The following is a 24,490-nucleotide window of genomic DNA, read 5'->3' as shown; positions in this document are numbered from 1 at the left end:
CTCCTCTATGAGTGAAATGGCTGTTACAGCTCTGCTGTGCAGCAATGCTAACGGGAGAAGCAAAGAGAATTCCTCTGGTTGCAATCCCCGTGTACATGTGGGTGGCTGTAGCACAGTTTGGGGTGAGAAATAGGAACCGCAGGAACAGGAGGATTTCCTAAGCAACAGTGATCTGCTTTGCTTAAAAATACTTCAGTAAAGGGGAAAGAAAAAGGGAAAACTGAGACAGGTTGCGGCTTTCAAGAAGGGCCGAAGCACCGATTTTGTTTGATCCCTTTTTGCTGTTTCCTAGGAATCTTGGCCCCTTAACCTGAGAATAAGGACGCTGCAATAAAAAGTGATGATAAATCGCTGCTACAGAGGAGTGTAAGTGCTTAGCAGAAGCACAGCTAAGGTCTGAATCCTGTGTGCTCTCGCATGAAATTAAGCAGAAGCGGTGAAAAAGCAAAGAGTGAGCAGGCAGAAGTGATACAAACAACTGTGGGGAAGCAGCCAATGGGTTCCAGAACCTCATAGAGCAGTGTGGGAACAGCCCTGGATGGGATGGGATAATGGGGACCCTCTGAGCAGCCCCCAGTATGCAGCGGCACCTGAAGCAGAGCAGAGATTGTGCAGCACCCACCCGGCCCTTACATAAGCGTTGCACAATGCTTCTGCTCACAAAGGGCTGGGGATGGGAAAAGCAATGGAAAATGCAGCCCTGGTAAGTGGGCCAGGCAAGACAAGGTGAATTATGAAACTGCCCCCGTGAGCAATGTGCTTTATTGGGTTCAAATCCAGGTTTTCTACTCATTCTGTGGCCAGCACTGCAGTCCCCCAGCACTGCAGCTTGCTGACCCCACGGCAATGCTCATTTTCTGCGCAGCACTTTCTCTCTTTGCCTTTCCCCCATTGTTTTTTCCTCAAGAATCCTTGCACTGTGTGCCTGCTCAGCCCTGACATTGACTCTTTGTGATCTGGCCACTCAGGCAGCAAGAACTTAAGGATGCTTCCGAGGGAGGGCTGCCCATGGGTGGAAAAATGAAGGCAGGAAGAAACTGAGAATGACTTGGGTTGGGTTGGGTTGGGTTGGAGAAGACCTCACAGCTCCCCCGGCCCCACTCCTGCCATTGGCTGGGTGCCCCCCAGCTCAGGGCCCATCCATGGCCTTGGGCACCTCCAGGGATGGGGCACCCACAGCTGTGGGCAGTGCTGGGGCCTCTCTGCCCTCTGAGGAAAGGTGCCACAATGGAAAGTGAAAAAATGCCTGTAAATGGGGCAAGACAATCTTGACCTACGCTGCAGTTCTCATAAGGAATGAGGAAAGCAGGACTGGAGCCCATCTTGGCTTAATTAGACTTTCAAATTAACAGATCTCCTTCCCATCCTATTTTCTTTCCTCTCTCCATTTCCCAGCTGCTTTTCTTTTAATCTCCTCTTTCAACCTATTTGAACTCTGTATGTCTCCAGCATAAGAAATCCCCTCTTGCAATGCGGTCTGCTTCTTGGGCTGCTTCAAAGAATCAACAGGTGTGCATTACTTTAATTTGTATGTGTATAAAATCACAGAGTCACAGAATGGTTGGGCTGGAAGGGACCTCAAGGATCACCCAGTTTCAACCCTCTGCCACAGGCAGGGTTGCCAACCATTACACAGGCACCAGCTCAGGGTGCCCATGGCCCCATCCAGCCTGGCCTTGGGCATCTCCAGGGATGGAGCACCATGGCTTGCATCTATGAGCCTCCTGGGACACAACATCAATTCATTCATGAAATTTGCCCCCGGATCGCCCCAGTTGCCATGCATCCAATGGCCATTGGCTCTCCTTGACCACCACGGGGACAGTGTGCAGAAGCAAACTCCCCCAAAATCATAGAACCATGGAATGGCCTGGGCTGCAAAGGCCCACAGTGCTCATCCATTCCAACCCCCTGCTGTGTGCAGGGTCACCAAACAGCAGCCCAGGCTGCCCAGAGCCACATCCAGCCTGGCCTTGAATGCCTGCAGGGATGGGGCATCCACAGCCTCCTTGGGCAATCTCCACATGTACAGTTGAGGGCTCAGTTCCTCTTCCCATCCTTCTTAGCTTCCATCTGCGCAGCCCCCCCTTGATCACTGCGGGCCTCAAGAGCTGCACTGTGCTCCTTTCCGAAGGGCAGCACAGCACTGTGTCCCCTGGATCCCTCAGCCAGCCTTACCCCATCCATACCCCATGGAACGGGCTTCTCACTGCCCAGATTTTGCACCTGGGTGTTTCCTTGCACTTGTGCTGAGTCACCATTTCGAAGAGCAATGAATCGATCCCAAAAACGAGGGGTCAGAGCGGGGGGAGTCTGGTGGGTGACGGGACAAGGGGCAACGGTTTTAAACTAAAGGAGGGGAGACTTGGGTTAGACGTGATGGGAAATCCTTCATGCAGAGGGTGGCGAGGTCCCGGCACCGCCCGGAGCTGCGTGTGCCCCATCCCTGGAGGCGCCCGAGGCCGCAGATGGGCTGCGGGCAGCCCGAGTCGGGGGTCACCCATCCCCCGGCGGGGCTGTGGTAGCGGGCTCCCTTCCGAGCCGACCACCGCGCGACCCTCGAGCCGCCCCTTTCTGCGCCCCGGCAGCCCTCAGGCAGAGCGGACAGGCGTGCGGCACGAGCCGTCCCCCGCCGCCGGCGCTCCCCGCGGGGCCGGGCCGGGCCGCGCTACGCCGTAGCGGGCGGGGATGCTGCCGGCGCCCCCGCCCGCCCCGCTCCACCGCGGCAGCCGCGCCAGACGCAGCGCGGCTCGGAGCCCGCACGGAACCTCCCGGAGCCGCCCCGCGCCATGGCCCGGAACCGCAGGGAGAGGAGCAGCTGGGGTGAGCGGCGGGCAGAGCGGGGGGCAGCGCGGCCGGGAGGAGGCCGGGGGGAGGAGGAGGACGAGGAGAAGGACGGGGGCACGGCCCGCCGCTGTGCCGAACAATGCCGCGGGGCGGGGGGCGCGCCCGGCTCCTCCCGGGCCTCGCTCGGCCGCCGGGGCGGGGCGGGGCGGGCGGTGCTGCCCGGCGGGACCGGGGCCTGGGGCCGGGCGGGGGGAGGGCAGGCCAAGGGGGCTGCGGCCGGAGCGGGGCGGTGGTCGGGCCCTGCGCGTCCCCGCTGCCTCTGCGCTGTGTGTGTCACTGTGTGTCAGTGTGTGTGTGTATGTATGTGTGTGTGTGTTTGTCTCTGTGTGTCTGTGTGTCAGCCTGCGTCCGTACGTCGGATGCTGGGAGGGGTCCCCGCGCTGCGGAGCTGTCCCGGGCGGCCGCCGCCCTCAGCCGGGTCCCGGCCTGCGTGGCTCTCCGCCTTGCAGCGCCCCCAGCCCCGGCGGGTCCGGCCCTTCGGAGCCCCCGCAGCCCCGCCCGCGCCGTGCCCAGGGCTCTGCACGTTCCTAAGGGCCTGTCGGTGTGCCGCAGCCCTGCCGAGACGGGCCGTTTCCACACCGCTCCGCCGGAGCCCCGGGAGCTTTTAGCATTGCCAGAGAGGAGGAGGAAGAGGAGGAGGAGGAGGAAGTCCCCAGCCTCCTTCCTGCAGGCCTTCCCGTCTCCCAGCCGCCTTCCTGCGGGCAGGAGGGGAAACCCGTGTCCCCCTGCGGCCCCGGGGGTCCCACAGGTGGGCTGTCCCCCGCACACAGCCTGGCCTTCACCTGCCCTGCTTACCGCCTTCCTCACCCAGTGGAAATCCAGCTCAGACGGCTTATTGCCACTATGTGAGGCTGCAGAAAGCGTGATGTGTCATTCTCGTGTTCCCATCCCCATAGCAAGGCATCACAGCTCACGGCACCCGTCTGCAGGTGAGCGGAGCTCTGATGTTTAGATACACAAATGAGGTTCTAATTTGGATAGATGAGTATTTCCCATGGTAATGATTACGGGCTCGGGGACATGTTTGCAGAAGCAGGCAGATAACGGAGGCTGTGATTGAAGCCGTTCTTTTTGCAGGAGGAAATAAGCAGTGAGCGCCTCATGAGGGCTGCATGTAACCCTGACGGTGCAGGAAGGAGCTCAGCCCTCGTGTGAGCAGGGCTGACAGCTCACAGCCGACACTGTGACATTCTCAGCTCCGTCTCACACGAGCGTTGGTGCCGTTCGGATGCGGGTTGAGCATTGCACGCACGTACTGACGCTTGCACTTTCGCTTCGCGTCTTGATGGTGTGAGAAAAAAAAGCACATGATGTCAAAACAGACTTAAATGGGGGAAAAAAACACCATCCCAGGAGGTATAGGCTTGGTGTAGCAATGCAATTAGGCACGTGCCTGGTGTGAGCGTGCTGCTAAGCCATGCTGGAGGGAAACGTGGTCTATCGCTGGTTTGCTTCTGGGTCAGCTCTTCAAGAATCTGGAACCTCACATGGACCGACCGCCTTCCATCCATCCACAGACCAAATGCAGGCTATCCCCAGGGGGATCTCCCAGCACTGTGCCAGCCTGCTTAGCATTGCAATGAGTCCGACAGGAGGCTGTGGATGCCCCATCCCTGCAGGCATTCAAGGCCAGGCTGGATGTGGCTCTGGGCAGCCTGGGCTGCTGGTTGGTGACCCTGCACACAGCAAGGGGTTGGAATGGATGAGCACTGTGGGCCTTTGCAACCCAGGCCGTGCTGTGATTCTATGATTCTCCGAAGGCGTCTCAATCTCCAGCCACCCAGCAGTCAGTTCAGTCAAGTTCAGTCAGTAAAAATACGACGCTATTTTGGAGCTTTGTCCTAGTTCCTGGTTGTTAGGCAGGCCTGAGAGCTTCCCAATGCAATCCTCCACCTTTGTTTCATAAAAACAGTTTGCTTTTTTAATGATCCCAGAGTGCAATGATCCCAGGTGAGCAATTGCACGGCACCCAGAAGGAGTTGCCTCCAGTCAGCTGTCAGGGCTGTGTTCCTGCAGCATGCAGTACCTCCCTGCCTGGTCGTGCTGGGGCATGTTGTGCATCTAGCACAGGGCTTAGCCCCGGGCAGGAGGTCAGCATAAGGCTGTGCATCATTGGAGGCTCTCTTACAAACGTGCTAAGTGGTGCAGAGAGTTTACAGCTGCTGCTAGCTGTGGGGTGGATGGCTGGGAGAGCTGGGTATGGGGAGATCATAGAACCATGGAAAGGAATCCTAGAATGGCTTGGGTGGGATTCCGTCTTAGAGATCATCTGTTTCCAACCCCTCTGCCTGAGAAATCACACCGTGCTCTCACCAGAGAAAGGGATCCTGCTTTTACCTGGCCTGAACCCCAGTGGGTGCAGTACTATGGAGGTCTGCAGTGCGTGGCAGTGATGTTCCCTTCTGAAATCCCTTGTGCTTTTCACCTGCTCCCCCTGTTGTGGCAAAGCCGTTGGAGATCTCTGCCCACAGTCACTCCTTTAAACAGCTCGGATGAGTGTGAAATATGTGAAACCTCTCACCTCCCATCATGGCACGTGTTGTAATCCAAATGATCGGCTCGCCAAGAGTTCGGTTTCAAAACCATAAAGAGGATTACAGAGGTTCATGGTCAGGCTTTTCAACCCGGACTTAATGAGGGCTGTTAGAAGGGGCTGAACAGCAGATTCTGGAGGAAAGATTCTCTTCCAAAACAGACCAGACTGAGGTTTTCATTGCCACTCTTTCTGCATGCACAGAAATGGGTTCGACAGAAAAAAAATGGGTGATTTTTGTATGTACATTTTATATGTACATGTATTTAAGTACTATTGCTAACAGCCTTTGTTTGTTGTTCTGTTTGTGACTCTGGATGACAGGAACCTCCAGAAGAATGAAAGCTGAGGCTTTTCAGGCCAGTGGGTTAGGGTTAGGGTTAGGGTTAGGGTTAGGGTTAAGGTTAGGGTTAGGGTTAGGGTTAGGGTTAGGGTCAGGGCTAGGGTTAGGGTTAGGGTTAGGACACAAATGCAACTAGGGATGAGGAGTTTCACAACCAAACTGCTAGCCTGTAAATGAGAAGGGAAGGTGAGGTGTTGGGGCTTGTGAGCGAGCTGAGCCAACGGTGCAATAGAGACCTAAATCCCTAAACAGCGTTTGGTCTTTGTGTGCCCAGGGCTTGGAGAGGTAGCATTGCACCAGGTATTTGAACAGCAGGCTGTGAGTCATTCAGAGATCAGCAGAGCAAGTCTAACCTTGCCCCTCATGGGGAGGAACAAAGATGTCCTGAGCCTCGAACACATGTTCAAGAAGGATGTAGATGTGGTATGTAGGAACATGGTTAGTGGGCATGGTGGTGATGGGTGATGGTTAACCCTGATGAGAGGCTAGAAGAGTTCTTTTCCAACCTTAATGATCCTATGATTCTGTATTCATAGGCGCCAGGAATTGTGTTAACCCCCCTGCACCACTGACTGCAGCCACCTCCAGCTGTGTGGTGAGGCAGGGCCATATTGACAGGCTCTACAAGGCACGGTGTGCCAGTGGATCACCTCCAAAACACCCTCGGACTGGGGACACTCCAGCTCATTGGGTCCTGGAGAAGTGTTCTTGTTTGCCACCAGGGAATGGGATTCAAGTTCCCTCTGAGCATCGCCCACTTGAGCTTTGAATCGCCCAGTCTTGACATGGGCATAAGCACGGAACTATCTAACGTGGCCTCACGCTTCCTGGAAAACTTCTAGAAGGGAATCTCTGTGATCTGCCTTCTTCACAAAGAAGTTGGTGTGCCCTTGTCTCTTTTTCCTTGTGTTCATATGGAACTACTTGTGTTCCAGTTGGTGCCCATTGCCCCTCGTCCTGTCACTGGGCACCACTGAAAAGAGCCTTTCCCTATTTGCATCACATCTACCCTTAGGTATTTATATTGATTGATAAAATCCCCTCTCAGCCTGCTCTTCTCTGGGTGAACAACCCTAGGGCTCTCAGCCTTTCCTCATAAGGGAGATGCTTCAGGCCCTGATCATCTCTGTGGCCCTCTGCTGGGCTTTCTCCAGCAGTTCTGTCTGCCTGGAACTGGGGATCCCAGCACTGGGTGCAGTGTTCCAGATGTGCAGAGCACTTGGGAAGAAGAACCTCTCTTGACCTGCTGGCCACTCTCTGTGCAATGCATCCCAGGATACCATTGGCCTTCTTGGCCACCACAACATAATGCTGGCTTATGGTCAACTGTTGGTCAACCATTGGGCAACCATTGGGCAACCATTGGGCAACCACTGTTCAACTGCTGATCATCCAGGACACGCAGATCCTCCTCTACAGAGCTCCTTCCTGGCAGCTCAGCCCCAGCCTGTGCTGATGGATGTGGTTATCCCTCCCCAGGTGCAGGACCCTACATTTGCCTTTGTTGAATTTCATCAGGTTGCTCTCCACCCAGCTGTCAGGGAATGGCAGCACAGCCTTTTGGTGTGTCAGCTGCTCCTCCTGGCTTCGTTTCATCAGCAAACGTGCTGAAGGTGCACTCCATCCATCCCTTCATCCAGGTTAAGATGTCAAAAGAGACCGGACCCAGTTCTGACCCCTGGGGAATGCTGCTAACTCTTGTTTCTACTAGCAGCCTTCCAGCTGGGAGTGTTGTCAGAGTCGTCACTCATCTCCCTGATCTGCCATTGGAAGGAGCTGAGCTGGCCATGCTGCCCTGATGCCAGCGGGATGCCTTAGGGCTGGTGGGAAGAAGATGCAGGGTCAGTTCTTTGCTTAATGCTGGTGGATGGATGGAAGAGGGCTCTGCCCAGCCTGGCAGCCCTGCTTTGCCCTCCGGAAGATGCCGTCTCCCTGGAGCAGCACTGTCTAGACAGACACCTGGCAGCTCCACACCTGGGGAATTTGCTAACTCACAGCTGCCTTCAGTGCTTTGGGATGCAGCTGTGCCCCTCTGCACTTGGGAAGGAGAGCTCTCCAGCTGAGCCTCTGTGCAGGACTGATACAGGTTGTTGCTCTGCAACACTCCCTCCACCTTAGCTCTCCAGCGTATGCTTTCAGTGCTTTATCTCTTGTTTTCCTTTGTCAGCATGCTGAGATGCTGAGCTGTGTGCAAGCCTCTCTCACAGAGGAGGGGATCTGTGGTCCCCACTCAGAATGGCTGCTGTCTTTTCCAGCCTCCTCTGACCCTTAGCTGGTGGTTGCGTGGTGCATGAGTGGAACCAGCAGGACTCGTGGCATGGGAGCTGGAAGGGGTAAGTGCCAGGGATGCCGTGGCCTGGAGATAGATGGCTTTCTCTGCCCAAGCTGTTTGCACAGGGCAGATAAGCTTTCTGGCAGCCGGAACCCTCTGGAGAATGCACCGAGGGATCCGGGCTGAGCATGATCTGCTGTGTTTGGCTCGTGGTACGGGTAGCAGCACTGTGATACGTTTGTAATGCAAACAGCTGGGGCAAAAACAGCCTTCGAAAGGATCCACAGAGCTATCGCTGCTGACTGAATGAATCCCCGGAGGGCTGCTGATAAGCAACCAAATCCCATCAATACAGACATGGTTCATCCCAGAGAAAGCACCAGTTAATAATCATAGGATCACAGAATATCCTGAGCTGGAAGGGACCCATAAGGATCATCGAGCCCAACTCGTGGCTCCAGACGGTACCACACAAAAATTAAGGTTAAAGAAGTTAAACCATTACACTTCTGTTCTCTCTCCTTGGACATTCTGTTGTTCCATGCAGTGAAGGCATTTGGAGCAGCAGCTCCGTGGTAAATCAGTGTGCTGGAGCAGCGGCCCAGGCTGCAGCCCCACTCCTCCTGCAGTGCTTTGGCAGGTGAGGCTCCCCTGAGCAGGGCTGGGAATGGTCCATCTCAGGGTGTGCTCTGCAGCCCTTGTTTGCACAGGCCTGGGTTAGTCTGCAGAATGAAATGTATTTGTTGTGCAAAGTCACTGAAGGAAAAAGATGACTGCATTAGTTGGTCTCTGGTCTCAGCATGTGACTTGTTGGTCCGTAGCTAAGGAGGAGCATGAAGTACTCATCAAAGTATGCTGCGTGATCAGTGATGTAAGTTATCCAGTGTATTCTTCTGTACGGGCTCAGTTATACAGACATCAGCTGTCTGCCCTCATATATGCTGTCCTTGTTCACTAAATTTGATTTGATTTGTGATTGAAGAAAGCTCATTTCTTCCCGTGGACTCTCAGGTTGTATTGGGGCTGCCTGCAGGAGCAGGGCCATTTCCTCACTGCTGTCTGACAGCGCAATAGGAACGAATGTGAATCCCCATCTCCTTCATTCTCTTTTAAATCACTGTATGGAAAAGAGGCTTGGATTCTACCTTGCTTCAGAGCGGTGGAAATGAGCTGTTATGAGATGGGCAAAAGGAGCTGTATCCTGGCAATGGCTGAATGAGCAGCTGGAGGACTGACGTAACCGCATGGCACTGAGAGAGGAGGAGGAGAGTCCGAAAATGAGTGAAAGCAAGAGTGTGTTTGGGAGAGCAGAGACCCCCTTCCCTCCCCTTTTGGCCAGACGATGTTTTGCCATTGCCAGGTACACCTTCCTTCAGAGCAGATAGCTAATTTATGCCAGAAAGAGCAATTAAAACAATTGATTTCCACTAATGCGCAGCCAGCTTATCAAAACATCTCTGGCAGATAATCCAATAACCAGAACACGGGAGTTTCATCACATGGAAATAAATAGGAAGGATGGAGTTCTGTTTGCAGGCGGCTACATGAAAGCAGAGGAGATAACGGGGCTGGAATTAGCTCAGGGACGTGCTTACCATAATGTCTTTCCTCCTGATATCCCCAAGGAACTGGGAAAGCAGCACATCCCGCTCATCGTGCTCTGTGTGATGAGCAAACAGCCTGGCTGCCCGCTGATGGACCAAGGATGTCCTCCAGCAGAGCGTGGCCACTCCGACTGCTGTCTGTGTGCAGAGAACCTCCCCGGATCCATCAACACTCGGTAAAATGAAAGCAAAGCATTGCCACTGAAGGAACTGCACCACCTCCTGCTTGTGCTGGTTGCTGTTGGTGATGGAGCAGGGGTAACTGCGCACTGGATCCCTTGTGCACCCCGTTCTGCTGCAGGTTGAGGTACCTTTGAGGAACTGCTGCAGTTCCCAGCTGCTCCTGGTACTGTCAAATGGGCCTGATTCTCACGTGAGACTCGTGGGGACGGCAGGAATTCGTTAGTGGAATTTCCCATGAGGTGGGAGGATCTCTGCTCTTCCTGGCAGTTGAATGAGAGCAACAGGAAGACCTGGAGACCTTTTCCAGGCACCAGCATCATGGAGCTGGGTACCAAGCATCCCTCGTGCTGGCAGGGCAGGATGGTCCTTAAACAGGAGTTGGGGTGTTCGGATCCACAGCAAGGCTGGGGCTGAGCTGGGATATCCTTTGTGCCCACCTGCAGTGTCCCACTATGGGATGGCCGTCCCTCTGTCTGTGTGCTCTGTGGGGGAGGCCCAGGGGTGGCACAGCTCCGTCACCTGCACACCGGGTGGCCTTGCTACGGATACAGCCAGCAATGTTTAGATTGAATTCCACTTACAAATGTTTTCCTGCCTCCACCATGAGTCACAGCACACAAGGATCTCTGCTGTCCTTTCTGTGCAGCTGCAGAAGGGGAAAAAAAACAAGGGGCTCGTTTAGCTCAGCATTGGGAAACAGCAGGAGAGAGGAATTTCCAATGGCAGGCTCTACATGGCACTCAGTGCATGGCAGTCCCTAAGAAGACCACCGGGTTTGGCAACTGTCTGCACTTGTGTGCTGGGGAGGACCTAAAGCTGGAGGAGGTACTGAGTGCACACAGCAAGCAGAGCATTGTGGGCTCTTCCCTTTCTGTTTGTCTCAGTGATGTGTGCCTGCTCCGGGCTTTGGGAACAGGGAGGGTTTTCCTTGGAGGCCGCAGGGCAGCGATGTGACCCAGGGGCTGATGCTGGAAGGACGTTCAGAGCTGCTGCAGCCCGCTGCAAAATGCTGCTTTCCAGCATGTTTGGGACTTTTGTTTTGCTAAGGCAACTCCAAGCTTTGGGAAGAAAAGATCTTTGTCTTTCAACTGTGAGCGGAGAAAGCTTGCAGTATATGGCCCACAACCACCAGAAATCCCCTAGCAACAAGCCTTAATGATCCTGATATTCCATAGTGGGATCACAGGAAATCAGAAACTTGTACAAAAGCGCCGTTGTTATTTAAAACAAGAAGTTTATGCTGCAGGCATCTTTATACGAGGCCCAGAATGGGCGAACCCCATTCCTCGTGGTATTTATAGTTTGCCTTCTAGCATGTCTGTGCGTTGTCCCTGTGCTTTGCAACAGCTGGGACGGGCTGATAGCAGGGGGAAACATGGGGGACTTTCCACTGCATGCTCCTTCCCCACTGCTGAGCAGGTTTCACAGGGCCTGGGGTGAGCTGATTGGCGCAGGGCATCACCTTTGCTGTTCCTCTCCTGTGCTGAGCAGCTGGGAGACCATGAAAGGACACTGGCAGGAGCTGTGGTTCCTGCTGTTACTATGGCAGTGAATGGGTGCTGTGTGTCTGAGTGTCTGTGTGTCCGGTCTGAAGGCTCTCAGCAAGCTGCCGAGTGGGAGGACTGCAGAATTAACAGTCAGAGCCTTAGTGCAGACTGCAGGTTGGGCAGGACTCTGGGCTGTGCTGTTGCCACAGAAACTGCAGTGACATCACAGAATTACAGCATGGTTGTGTTGGAAGGAACCTGAACGCCTCCCCAGCACCACCCCTGCCGTGGGCTGGGTGCCCCCCAGCTCAGGCTGCCCACAGCCCATCTACAACCTTGGGCACCTCCAGGGATGGGGCACCACAGCTCTGGGCAGTGCTAGGACCACACTGTCCTCTGAGTAAAGAATTTCCTCCTGGTACCCAACCTACATCTCCCTTCTGTGCGTTATCAACGTGATTCTCACCCTCAGTCAAGAACACAGCACCGTATAAGTTGCTAAGGGAGATGTTGTGGCCTCAGCTGAGGCTAATGGAGATGTTAGGACAACCTTAGTGCATGTAGGAAGGTGTTTCTGAAGGGAAGTGAGTAATCTGTTCTCCATGTCAACTCTTGCAGGAGCATTTTGTCCAGGAGGGCCGGGCAGGCATGCTGACAGATTGCCCCAAAGCAGCTGTCCGAGGAGTGCTGCAAAGACATCTGCTCTAAGTCATGCTGTTTTGGGGTGGATATTTTGGCCGGCTGACCTGTTACAGCCCTGTCCAGTCCTGCTTTCCTTCATCCTGTGCTCTCAGAAGGAACCAACCAGTTCTCGTGTCATTGGTTTCCACAGGTAGCTTTGCAGACAAGGCTTACGAGTGGAGCTCAGAGGAGGAGGAGTCCGTGAGGAAGGCAGGACCGGTGCAAGTCCTCATTGTCAAGGATGACCATTCTTTTGAGCTGGACGAAGCCGCACTCAACCGCATCCTCCTCTCAGAGGCTGTCAGAGACAAGGAGGTGGTGGCTGTGTCAGTTGCTGGAGCTTTTAGAAAAGGAAAGTCCTTCCTGATGGACTTCATGCTGCGGTACATGTACAACAAGGTAGGGCTGCAGCTGCACCTGGCTCTTCCCACTGCTGCTCAGTGCTCCTGTGTGCCCGGGGCTGATCAGGGACGGACCCTGGTTTGGTGTTCTAGAGATGCTCCAGCCTCTCTTTAACATGGAGCCTCGCAAACTAAAGTAGAGATGTTTCCACAGCCCCGTGCAGCACTGGATCTCGGTGGGACGCTACCTTCTTTGACTCTGGAGCAGAAATGTTCACATGTGCAATGCTGTAGGAAACCTCTCTTGTGGGGGCTGCTTGTCTGCAGTGCTGGGGTAGAGGCAGCACAGAAGAGAGGTGCAAAACCACAGTGAGATGGGAAACTCAGCATTTCTTCTGTTCCCATCTGCAGGAAGCAGTGGACTGGGTTGGAGATTACAACGAGCCGCTGACTGGTTTCTCCTGGAGGGGAGGATCTGAGCGGGAGACGACCGGCATCCAGATATGGAGTGAGGTTTTCCTGGTGGACAAGCCTGATGGTAAAAAGGTATTTGCTTCTGTGCTGTGTGGCTCTCTATCTACGTGTTACTCATCAGCTCATCTTGCTGCTCCAGCTTCTGCCTTGTTGGAGGTGATTGGAATGGTTGTGCAATGGTTTTTGATACGTATCCCCCATCATTTCTCTGCTGTTCCCAGGGATCTGCCATTTGAGGCCCTTGTAAACTATTCCCCCTTCCTAGAGCAGTAGCTGCGACATGGAATGTCTTCGTTCAGGGAGGTCACGTACAGTGAGAGCTGGGGAATCCTGCCAGTTCAGCTTTTAGGCAGGAATAGTTGTCAGCTCCTCAGTGAAGCTGAGATACGTTGCTGTATTTGGCTTCTGTGACGTGAAGCTTGTGCAGGCTCAGGAAAAGACCCATCCGCACTGACAGCAAGTGTCAGAAGAACAAAGCAGTTCCCTCCTCTGCTACGCAGCGTTCATTTCTTGCTGTCAAGAGTGACTGGAGATGCTCTTTTCCTTTATCTTCCCCTGACTCTGAGGAGGGAGCACTGACATTCTCCACACACAGCTGACGTTCAGCCACTTGTCCTGTTGGCATTTGAGAGTGATTTTGCTTGGGTGCAGATGCTGAACGGGTGCATTCATGCTGACCGGGAGCTTTCTGCTTCTCAGGTTGCGGTGCTGCTGATGGACACACAGGGGACCTTCGACAGTCAGTCCACCCTGCGGGACTCAGCCACCGTGTTTGCTCTGAGCACAATGATCAGCTCAATACAGGTAAGAAGGGAGATGTCTCCAGCAAACAGTTGCTAAAAGGTGGTGGCTGAGAACCAGCAGCTCGGCACCGGCCTAATGCAGCTGGGGGAGAGACAAAGGCCAGCGTGCTGGCTGCACTGAGTGCAGGGTTCGGTTGTGAGAAGAAGAGTCTCATCTCATCTCACCCTAAGAGCAAAGCCAGCAGCAGATGCACTCCTTTACTCCCAGCTGGCAGAGGGGAAAGGATGTTGGTCTGGTGAAGTTCGTATGCCTTTGTCTCAGTGCTGCTGGAGAAACCTCGCTCTGAAGTTCCTGTGTTTACTTATAGGTTTATAACTTGTCTCAGAACGTGCAGGAGGATGATCTGCAGCACCTGCAGGTAAGATCCCTCGTCTCTGCTGCTCTTTGTCACTGGGGTCCCTGGATTACGCTCTGCACTTGTAAGATGCTTTGCTTTGGAAAGGCACGTTTGCCTTTGGAGTTACAAAAGGGTCTCAGGGTTTTCCTGCTCTCATTTTGGTTCATGGGCATGGAGGAACAGTCACTTGTGTTGAAATGTGTCTTGCTTCATTGCAAGCCTGCCTGGGGCCCGGGCCTTGTGGCAGGACAGTGGGACACTCAGCAGGAGCAGAGTCGTGCCCTATAGGCCTTTGGGGGTAGCAGGCCCCCCAGTCCCCACTGCAGGCAGGGACACCTCCAACCAGAGCAGGCTGCCCAGGGCCCCATCCAGCCTGGCCCTGGACTTTTTGGTTGAGAAACTCAGAGGAATTGGTTTGTAAGGATGGATATTGACGTCTGGTTGTAGGTCAGTACTGATGACCCAGAAGGGAAGTTATAACTCTGAGTGCTGGAGACCAGCAGCTTTGGGGTGTTCTGTTTCTATGGCACACACATCCTGCCTGCCTTTGCCCACAGCCTTCTCTTTTGCTCAGTTGGCTGCTTGACTAGCTGGGATTTTTTTCAGTAGCTGAAGGAAAAGGAAGGGAAAGTCCAGCTGGAGAAACCAGCAGATTCTGCACTGCTTCAGTCAGTAACCATTTTTTAACAGTAACACTGGATTTACATTGAACTTACCCAGTGCAGATCCAAATCTTGCCATTGGAATTTGAAGCCATTATTGTTTAACACATTGACCCACTTTTAGGCATCTGTGAAATACATTATTGGTGCCTCAGCTAAGATTTGCAGCCCAGAGAGACCGGAGAGCCCTCAAACGTTGCTGGAAGGCGGATCTGATGGTCTCTGCACAGTGGGGGCTTGCAGGGAAAGTACTTATTTCTGCATTCATTTCCACCCCTTCCTGGAGCGCTCAAAGCGAGCAGGGCTCCAGCAGTCCCCTCTCACACGTCAGGTTTGAAGGCAGCAGCAAGCAGCGGATTGGAGCCATTCGTCATAGATTTGGCTGCCAAAAACTCTCGGCTGAGCTTTTTCCTGTGAGGCTTTGCACGGTGATCGCCCCAAACAGCTTCTCTCTGCCTGGAAAACACGAACCAAACGTGGCCCCGGGCGCTGACAGCCCCGCTTTCCTTGCATCTCTCCCCAGCTGTTCACCGAGTACGGACGACTGGCCATGGAGGAGACCTTCCTGAAGCCCTTCCAGGTGAGTAGAGGCTGCCGGCCACCAGCATCCCCCAAACCGACGGCTTTGCCACGAGGTGTCACTGCAGCTCGCAGGACGGATGAGCAGGGAGGCGTGGAGACCGGCTGAGCTGAAGCGAAGGAAAGGCTTTGTGTTTCTTACCCCCAAGGAGCTTTCTGAATACACCCAATCTCTTTCGTTCCGCTCTCTACGTCGGCTGCTGGCGGCTCCCCAGCCCTGCAGCGATCCCCTCACCCAGCAGGTCTGGATGCAGCTGGAGGCTGTTAGCTGAGCGAGGCTTTGTTCCCTTGGACAAAAGGCTTCGGTGCAACGTGATGAAGGCTTTGTGGCATCAGCTGTGTCCTGGCAGGGCACCATACAAGTGATGCTCTGCCTTGAGAGCTGTGCACACAGCAATGTCCCCAGCTGAAGGAGGGAGAGCCACCCCTACAGCTCAGCCCTGTTGGTCTCATGAGGTGCCCAGCTTTAGTGGCAGAGCTGTGGAGTGAATGCCCAGACAGGTCTGTAACACTGCAGCCTCGGCTGTCACAGCCTTCAGTCTGCAGCCTGGGAATCCCTGCACTTGGCAGAACAAAGAACATTAGCTCAGCATGGAGGGATCAGCTCAGAGTGGCAAGTGTAAGTGGGGTTTTAACTTCAAGTAAGTGACATCTGTTTCCCAACCTGTGCATAGGGGGCACTCAGGAGAGGAGAGCAGTAGGCAAACATCAGCTTGCTCTGGACACCAGAGCTGTGAGCAGCTCAGCATGGCAGGAGGGTGATGGGCTGTTAGGGCCCCTTCCAGGAGGAAGGTGAATGGGAGTGACAAGAGAAAAGTGGAAGGAAGGAAGGGAGGGAGGGAGGAGTCCATGGGATGGTTTTAGCAGCTGCTGCTGAGAAAGGTGGCTCGGCAGCTCGCTAAACCTGCAGTCCTGTAGCAGAACAAGCTGTGGTTTGTGTGGCTTTGACAGTGTCTGTGCGCCTGCAAGGCTGGGAAGGGATCAGCCAGGTTTGGAAGGTTTTGGACATCACTGGCACCTACATGAACCAGGGAATGGGGCCCAATACTCACTTCCCTTACCCAGGTGCCCCCTGGCAGTCCCAATAGCAGTCCATCTTCTAGCTTGCACCTGCAATAGGGGAGCTGCAAATGGGGTTTGTGAGCTTCCCAAAGCAGAAAGCAGTTGTAGAAAGGCAGACAGTAATTGGGAATGGGTTTCAGCTGTCTTGCTTTGCCTTTCAGTATTAAGAGAGAACTGTCAATCTCCCCATCATCCTGGAAGGTGGAGGTGTGGGTTATAAGGTGGCTGTGAAGGGGGAATGAAATGAAAAGGTTAAAGAATATAACAAGTAGACAGATAGATTTTAGGGAGCTTTGAGTATATACTGGATATAGCACGGGTAGATGGTTGGTAAATGGCGTTAAAGCTACCAGTAAAAACATTTGGCTTGTTATAAGAACCAGGAGAAAACTGTAATACGGTACAGAAACAGCCAGTCATAAAATAAATCGTTCTGTTCTTTATTTAAAAGTTAGCAGAAAAACCTTGCCAAACATTACAGTGAAAGTGAAATGCTCCATCAGTGAGAAGGAGGCTGTAAGGAGGCACTGTTAAATGTGCTTAAGTCATTAGGGCTGGCTGACAGCCCGTGGCTCTGCCTAATGATGTAAGTGATGTCGAGTCATGCAGGTCTGTGGGCAGTAAGTCTGGTCACACATCCCAGCTTCCATTTTGCAAGGCCACAACCTTGGCTGGTAAAGGTGACTGTCACTGTGATGCTCTGCCTTCCGTGTGCCTTATCTCCATAAAGTGCTGATGGAAATAGAGCCAACAATGCAGCCTGCCAGCATTGTCTGTTTTAATCCATGCAAATGGATTAAAAACCCATTAACTGATAGATGGCTGAGGATGCTGAACTAATTGTAACAGGGACGTGCCACTCTTCAGAAGTGTTTCCTTGGGGCTCCCCCAGGATCTCTCTGCTTCATTGCAATCTTCAGCAGCAATCTCCACGCAAGTGTGGAACAGCTGTGGATGTGGTGAGACGTGGTGGAGGAGCTGATGGCAGCGGGGCCATGTGAGCAGCACGCAGCCGCCTGTCCCCATCACAGCACTGCCTCCTGCACAGGGCGCCCATCTATCGCCATGTCCCACCCAGGGGGAGGAACTGGACTGGACAAATCCAGTGAGGTGATGGGGAACAACTGAACAGCTCGGGCAGAGATGTGGGGGCTCGGAACCAAGGCAGCTTTCTTTGCAGCTTGAGTTCCCTGGGTGAGGTTCTGAGCCTGGAAGTGAAACTCAGTGAATGTCTTTTGGCCTGGTGATATGCGAGCCTGGAAAGGAGGACTTTGGAGAGAGCTCCTACAGGAGGATGCTGCCAAACAGGGAGTGCAGCGATAGGGAGATGGCTGAGCTGGTGCTGCTGGAAAGGAAGCAGCACTTGGTGGTGGAAAATGAGCTTTTCCCTTCTGCTCCCCTCACTCTGCTATGTGCTGAAATGCAGCGCTGTGTGCTGACCGATGCCTTTGCTTGGCAGAGGGCTGAAGGTTGCTGGGCACGGCGAGCACAGCAGCTCTGCTGCAATTCTGCTTGAGAAGAAGGAAAATAACTCCCAATTCCGATGGTTTGAGGAGCACATCATGTGTCTGTGGGAAAGTCCTCAGCGTGGCCCCGTGTCCTGAGCATCCTGCAAAAGAACAGCATGTCCTGACAGAGCTGCAGGCGTTGCTGTGGCTTGCAGTGCCTTTAGGAATGGCCAACCCACTGCTCTTTTTCCTTTTTTTTTCCCCCCTTTTTGTTTTCTGGAAGGAAAATAAGGAGGGAAACATTTTCCTTCCCTCTCCCAGATCTTTGTTTGAAACGCAGGCGAGTTTTAGGGCTATTCCGATGAAACGCATTATTGCTTATTCCAATGGAGGGGAGAAGTCCTGTCTCCTCTGCCCCAGCACTGAGGTACCCCCAGGGCTTTACCCCACAGCCTTCCATGGGATGTAGATGAGACACCAGAGATGTGGTTTCATCCCCAACCCATGTCTGTAAAGATGCGGAGTTGCCCGTGCTGGTATTTATTTATTCGTTGAATAGAAACGTCGGATGTCTCAATAAAGATGGCCAAAGCCAGCAGTTCTTATTCCTCCTCGTTATCCTACATGTGCTTCTCGTTAGAAGTCTGCCTGGAGAGCTGCCCGCTGAACATGGCTGGAAAACGAGCCCATGAAATTCCCATCGGACGGAGCTCAGTGCTGCAGCTCGCTGCCTTTTGTCCTGGTTAGCAGAAATCCCTTTCTTGTTTTGCAGTCGAAGTGACGGGTGCTGTTTTTCAAGCGAGGGCCTCAAACTGTCATCCAGCAAATCCCCCCTCGATAACGTGTGGCTGAGCAGCGCTGGTGCCGCGTGGCGCTGACTGCTTCTGTTTCTCTTTCCCAGTCCCTGATATTCCTGGTGCGTGACTGGAGTTTCCCCTATGAATTTTCCTACGGGTCCGACGGCGGCGCGAGGTTTCTGGAGAAGCGTCTGAAGGTTTGTCCTTTCTCCTCTGGGTTCCATGAACGATTTCCATGTGGGCTTCCATGTCAATCCGAGGCAGGGCTTTGCTCAGCTGTGAGCTGCTGGTGGTGGTTCAGGTCACACCTCTACTTGCCCATGCCTTAAAACGACAGCAGAAATGTCGTAGGGAATCTCAGAACCGTGGAATGGCTCGGGTTGGAAGCGACCTCAAAGATCATCAGCTGCATTCCAGTTGGTCTTTGAGGTCCCCTCCAAGCCAAGCCATTCTGTGATTAGTTCCAGCCCCTTACCATGGACAGGGTTGCCAGCCACTAAATCAGGCATCCAGCTGCCTCTGGGCACCTCCAGGGATGGTGCATGTCAGCACTGCCCAGAGGAGCCCAGTGCAGGGCTGCCCTTCAGCTGGAGGGACGAGGAAAAATGCTTCAGCAACAGGCACTTGTACAGTGAAACCAATGGGCAGGGGCTCTGTGGGGACTGATCAAGAAATGCGTGGGTGATTTGGTAGCTGAAAGGCCTGGTCAGAGGGAAGACGAGAATGGTCCTGGTGGGGAATCCCAAATGCTTTTGCATTTGGGTCGTACACACATGTGCGCATTTTCCAGCTGATACTAACATGCCCCGGGGCATGTGGTCACAGATAGGCCAGTTCCTGGGTTGCTGGAAGCACTGCACTGCTAAGGGATGCCCTCCTGGTGCGGGACGCCCCACGGTCCTGCTGGCACTGCTGTCCCAGTGCCTCTGTGTGCAGAGGAAACCTGAGCACACGCTGCTCTCCTACAGGTCTCAGGGAATCAGCACGAAGAACTGCAGAATGTCAGGAAGCACATCCACTCCTGCTTCACCAAAATCTCCTGCTTCCTTTTGCCTCACCCCGGCCTGAAGGTCGCCACCAACCCCAATTTCGACGGAAAGCTGAAAGGTACAAAGCAAAAGTCCGTTGTTGGATCGATACCACAGGCTGTCCTTTGCAAATACGTCCCATGAAAGAGCTTCTGCAGTGCGTTCCTTTTGCCCTGGTGCAGCTCGGTGCAGATGCAGAGCGGGGCAGGCTGGGTGCTGCACGGCAGGTTGTGCTGGCAGCCTTGTCACACGTGTGCTCTCTAAAGAACATCATTTCACTTTGAAAAGCTTGACAAGGAACCTTTAACCCTCCTGACTGATCTGATCAGTGGTTTCCCTTCAGGACAGACTTAGCTAAAAAATGGAACTCACTGCTCTGGCAAACCATGCTAAGGAGCAGCAGGGCAGGCAAGGCAGCTGAATGGGGGGAAGCTCTGCTGGAAGCTGAACTGGGGTTTGTTAAGTCTCCTTTTAATTTCAGGTGCAGAGCAGGATTTAACAAATGCACACAGAACTGGCTTAGGATTGTCAGCATCTTCTTGACAGCATTCTCTTGTTCTTTCAGTGCTGCACTCAGCTTTTCTCTTGGCATTGAGCTGCTGCTCTCTGGCAGTTGGTGCACGTTAGCAGTGCCATCAGCAAAAGTCACATCTGTGTTCCTGCAGCTACTTTTGAGACAGCGAAGCAAGCTGGCTTGTGTACACATGCACGGCTGCACGCTCTGTTTGTGGGTTAACTTCACTGGGGATCGTTGCTGAATGCTCCCCTCACTGAGCTGCAGTGCCCGCATCCCGGCTCGGGTTCCCTTGCTGTGATGGCAGTGCGTGCTGTGCTGAGGGTTGCTGGAGGAGCAGTGCGTGCTGTGCTGAGCGCTGGCACTGACGATGCTGGGCTTATTTCCAGAAATAGACGACGAGTTCATCAAGAACTTGAAGATTTTAATTCCCTGGCTTCTTAGTCCCGAGAGTCTGGATGTTAAGGAGATCAATGGAAACCACATCACCTGCCGAGGCCTTGTGGAGTATTTTAAGGTATTGGCTTTTTCTGGACAAATTGAGCTTATTGGTTTGCAGCGCTTTTGCTGTAACAAGAGGGGAACGTGTCAGTGTGCTTGGCCATGCAGTGAGCCCAAGGGGTGGGCAGGGCCCTTCCTTGCTGTGGAGGATGGAGGACTGGAGGGAGGGAGGCTGAGGGCCGTATTCCCCCCTTGCCTTTGGAAAACGCCTCACCGTGTTGTCATGGCTACTGGGACATGTTAGTGTAAGACATCCGTGAGTAATTCTCACCACCTACTCTCTGGGGATACTTGACTCCAGCTCCTTCTCCTTCAGTGAAGGACGGAGGTAGGTGCAAATCCTATGGGGTGAACGTTGGAGTGAGTGCTGGGAGCGTGAGCCTTGAGAGGCCGCCCTGCAGCGCCCAAAGAATGGACAGTGAGCCGTGCGCTGCCTGGCAATGCCCCCCCTGCTGCAGCCATCCCGTGCCAGGAACCTCCCCCTCTCTGGGCTTTTCCCATCGTGCTGATGCTGTGATGGGGTCTGTGCCGCGTCTGATGTGATCTCATGTTCTGCAGGCATACATCAAGATCTACCAGGGGGAAGAGCTGCCGCACCCGAAGTCGATGCTGCAGGTAGGTGGGCTGTGCCATTCCTGCACCGTGACCGCTACTGATTTCCCACGAGCTGTCAGAGCTGAGTCCCACTAGTGCAACACTTGGAGTCAGCAGTGAGTTCTGAGTGCCTTAGTTTGACAACCCCAGCAGCACCCAGCAGTCACATCAAAGCCCGAAGGAGCTGTGCTGCGGGGAAGCAGCGGGGGCAGCAGGGCTGGGCTGCTGAGCTGCAGTTTCCCTGCAGGTGAGCAGCGTCGTCCCCTGGCTGTGCTGTGACCACACACAGGGATGCTCCCCACATGGATCAGCTGCTGTGCTGGGTCAGGGCTCGGCGGGAGGCTGCAGCTGTGGCTGTTTACATACCCTGAGCCTTTTATCTGCTTTCCTGCTGGTTCCCACAGCTGAAGCCAGAGGTTCCATTGCTCTGACTTGGAGGGGAGGAATCCTCTCCTGACACAGGCTTTTGCCTGAGGGGAACTGAACAGGGAAACCCAGAAGGATCTTGTTTGGTGTTGGTCAGAGTGCTGCTGGAGAAGGGAGCCGGGTGACTCTGTGTGTGCCGGGTACCACACATGCCTCCAGGCCAAAAGCATGTTATCCTGTGCCCCTGGGTTCCTGGCTGTCGTTACACTTGGTGTGACTGCAGCAGTTGGACTCAGTGATCCTTTTGGATCCCTTCCAGACGGGGATATCCTGTGATCCTTAACCTTACCGTCCTGCAGCTCAGCTCTGCTCCCTTTCGCCCTTCTTGCAGGCCACAGCAGAAGCCAACAACTTAGCAGCGGTTGCCACTGCCAAAGACACCTACAGCAGGAGGATGGAAGAGGTAGGTGTGCTGAGCACCCTATTTCACAGGCTCTTCTGCCTGGTTTCCTGATGGAAAACGCCCTGCAAGGACCTGGCCAAGATTTATGGCCACATCCGTGCTGGTGCAGCGCGTTCAGGTTCCCAGTGAGACTCATTGCCATGTTTGTGGTGGCGATGCCTGGCCAGGAGTTCATGGCAGGGCACGGGAAGATGGCTGACAAATGGATGCTGTCCCACCCGATGGCAGCTTTTTGCAGAGCAAAAAGAGAGCAGTCAGACAGCACAGCAGCTCCCTAGCGAGCAGGCTGGTGCCCCGTGGCTGTCAGCATTCAAGGGGCATTTGGGCAATGCCCTCAATGATGTGCTTTACCTTTTGGTCAGCCTTGAAGCGCTCAGTCAATGGGACTGGATGGTCTTTGTGGGTCCCTTCCATCTGAATGTCCTGTCCTTTCCTAACCCTGTCCTATCCTTTAACCCATACCGTGGCTGGTGCTAATTAGGGGATAAAGTCATTATATATTATTATAACCAGCTTTTCACCCGTGCCCTGCCCTACCAGCCCATCTCAGCTCAGGCATGAGATGATTGTGATGTTTTAAGGTGAAGCTCAGACCTCGGCCCATCTCCTGCCGCTTCCAGCTCTGATCTACAGTACTGGAGGTTGCTGTGCCTTGGCATGGAAGGGATGCGGAGCTGCGTGGCCAAATTACTGTGCACCGCCCTGGGTCTGTGTTTGTGCTTATGCCTTAAACCCTGCAGTGCTGATCCTCTGTAGTGGGAGAACAGTGCTGCTGGAGCTGGTTAGTTGAAGGGGGGCTGTTGAGTCTCCGGGTTCAAGTCCTGAGCGATAACAGCCCCAAGAGAAGGGCAGGGTCTTGTGGTAGGATGAGCCAGGGGAGGCTCAGGTTGGATGTTAGGAACAATCTATTAGGCTAAGAGGAGGATGAGAGGGGCTGGTTCCCCAGATACCGGTGAGCAGGCACAGAGTGTGGACACACAGTGGTCAATGTCAATAGAGGAGTGCATGGAGCTGCCGTTCAGTGGTCTGCATGGCAGAACACAGGAGCCGAGGGCGCTGAGTGAGCGGGCTGTGCTTTCCATGCAGGTCTGTGGTGGGGACAAGCCCTTCCTTGCACCCAGTGACCTGCAGACCAAACACGTGGAGCTGAAGGACGAGGCCGTGAGGCTGTTCCGCGGGGTGAAGAAGATGGGCGGGGAGGAGTTCAGCCGCCGCTACCTCCAGCAGCTGGAGAATGAGATCGATGAGCTCTACATCCAGTACATCAAGCACAACGACAGCAAGAACATCTTCCACGCCGCCCGCACCCCCGCCACGCTCTTCGTCGTCATCTTCATCACCTACGTGATCGCCGGAGTGACCGGCTTCATTGGCTTGGACATCATAGCCAGTCTGTGCAACATGATCATGGGCTTGACACTTATCACACTGTGTACCTGGGCGTACATCAGATACTCTGGGGAGTACAGAGAACTGGGCGCAGTAATAGACCAGGTGGCGGCGGCGCTGTGGGACCAGGTAGGATAAAGAGCTTTTCATTTACAAACTGACCGGCCAAGCCCACGTCCCCCCGCTCCAAGGTCTTAAGCAGTTTCCTGGGGCTTTTCCTCCTCTTCCAATGGCTGCTGAGTTTGCACGTAGGGTTGTTAGGTGCAGTGGGACAGTACACACCAGTGCCTTAGGCCGCCTAGATGGGGAAAGCAGGGCTGGAGGAGTGTTTTCAGGTGGTTATGAGGGGAGAAGTCTCAGGTCTGGGTGGCTCTCCAAGGGTGGAAGTTTGATCCCCACAAGCTGTTTTGTTCTGCATCTTTCTGCTTGTTTTACCCATCCCCAAATGCTGCTTTGTGGACACTCAGTGCTGGCACAGGGCAGCACAGTGTGATCCTGCTGGGGAGGTGCTCAGGACCACAGGAGTTTGTGTGCTCCAAGTGTGTGCTAAGGAGGAAGCCCTGCTCCTCCAGCCTGGCACAGGGCAGGGATGTGGCCATCCCTGTGCTGCAGGATGCTGAGGTTGGGGCACTGTCCTGCCTGCGTCAGGCTTGCCATCTCTCTTTGCTTTGTGCAAACAAGTGCAGAGGCCTTGGTTAGGCGCTGCTGTCAGACTTCCCTTAAAACCTTAACAAAGGTTGCAGTGAGAAAACCCTGGGCTGCTTTTCATCCATGAGTGAGGAGGGTTTGCTTCAGGGTGAGCGCCTCTGCCTGCTCCAGCTGTGCCTAGAACTGACCACATGCTGCATTTTTCACACTGAGCTCTTCATTGCTCAGCTTCTTCACCCCTGAACCAACGATGTCAGCTGCCTTTAAAACAAGGGCAAGCAGGGGCAGCATAGACCCCCACATCCCAGGTGTGTCCATCCTGACATCCTGCTGGTGCTGTTGGCACCTTTTGGGGGATGCTGGCTGTCGAAGCCCATCCCTGTGTAAGAACCTGGAATGAGTTCAGCACCACAGCAAGAACAGGATGGGGCCAGCAGCAAGTGAGTGGCATGGGCTGCCCAGCGAGCTGCCCTGCTGGGGAGTTAAAGAAGAGGTTAAAGTGCTTGCAGCTGCTCCCTGGTACCCAGCTGCCC

The 24,490-nt window shown here is 54.1% G+C and overlaps 1 protein-coding gene across 2 annotated transcripts in view; it reads left to right on the top strand.

Moving 5' to 3' along the window:
* The first annotated feature begins 2,674 nt into the window (after window positions 1-2,674).
* Window positions 2,675-24,490, top strand: part of ATL1 (atlastin GTPase 1) — a 23,675-nt gene continuing 1,859 nt past the window's right edge. For both annotated transcript variants that reach the window (XM_072337357.1, XM_072337356.1), the window contains exons 1-12: window positions 2,675-2,823; window positions 12,102-12,349; window positions 12,703-12,837; window positions 13,465-13,569; window positions 13,877-13,927; window positions 15,092-15,148; window positions 18,559-18,651; window positions 19,423-19,561; window positions 20,386-20,513; window positions 21,056-21,112; window positions 21,849-21,920; window positions 23,007-23,438. In XM_072337357.1, the coding sequence (XP_072193458.1) occupies window positions 2,790-2,823; window positions 12,102-12,349; window positions 12,703-12,837; window positions 13,465-13,569; window positions 13,877-13,927; window positions 15,092-15,148; window positions 18,559-18,651; window positions 19,423-19,561; window positions 20,386-20,513; window positions 21,056-21,112; window positions 21,849-21,920; window positions 23,007-23,438 (1,551 nt within the window). In that variant the 5' untranslated portion in view covers window positions 2,675-2,789. The remainder of the gene's footprint in view (window positions 2,824-12,101; window positions 12,350-12,702; window positions 12,838-13,464; window positions 13,570-13,876; window positions 13,928-15,091; window positions 15,149-18,558; window positions 18,652-19,422; window positions 19,562-20,385; window positions 20,514-21,055; window positions 21,113-21,848; window positions 21,921-23,006; window positions 23,439-24,490) is intronic.

The sequence above is a fragment of the Excalfactoria chinensis genome, chromosome 5 (genome assembly GCF_039878825.1).
Source record: "Excalfactoria chinensis isolate bCotChi1 chromosome 5, bCotChi1.hap2, whole genome shotgun sequence".
NCBI classification, from domain to species: Eukaryota; Metazoa; Chordata; class Aves; order Galliformes; family Phasianidae; genus Excalfactoria; species Excalfactoria chinensis.
This window is presented reverse-complemented; position numbering and strand designations above follow the sequence as displayed.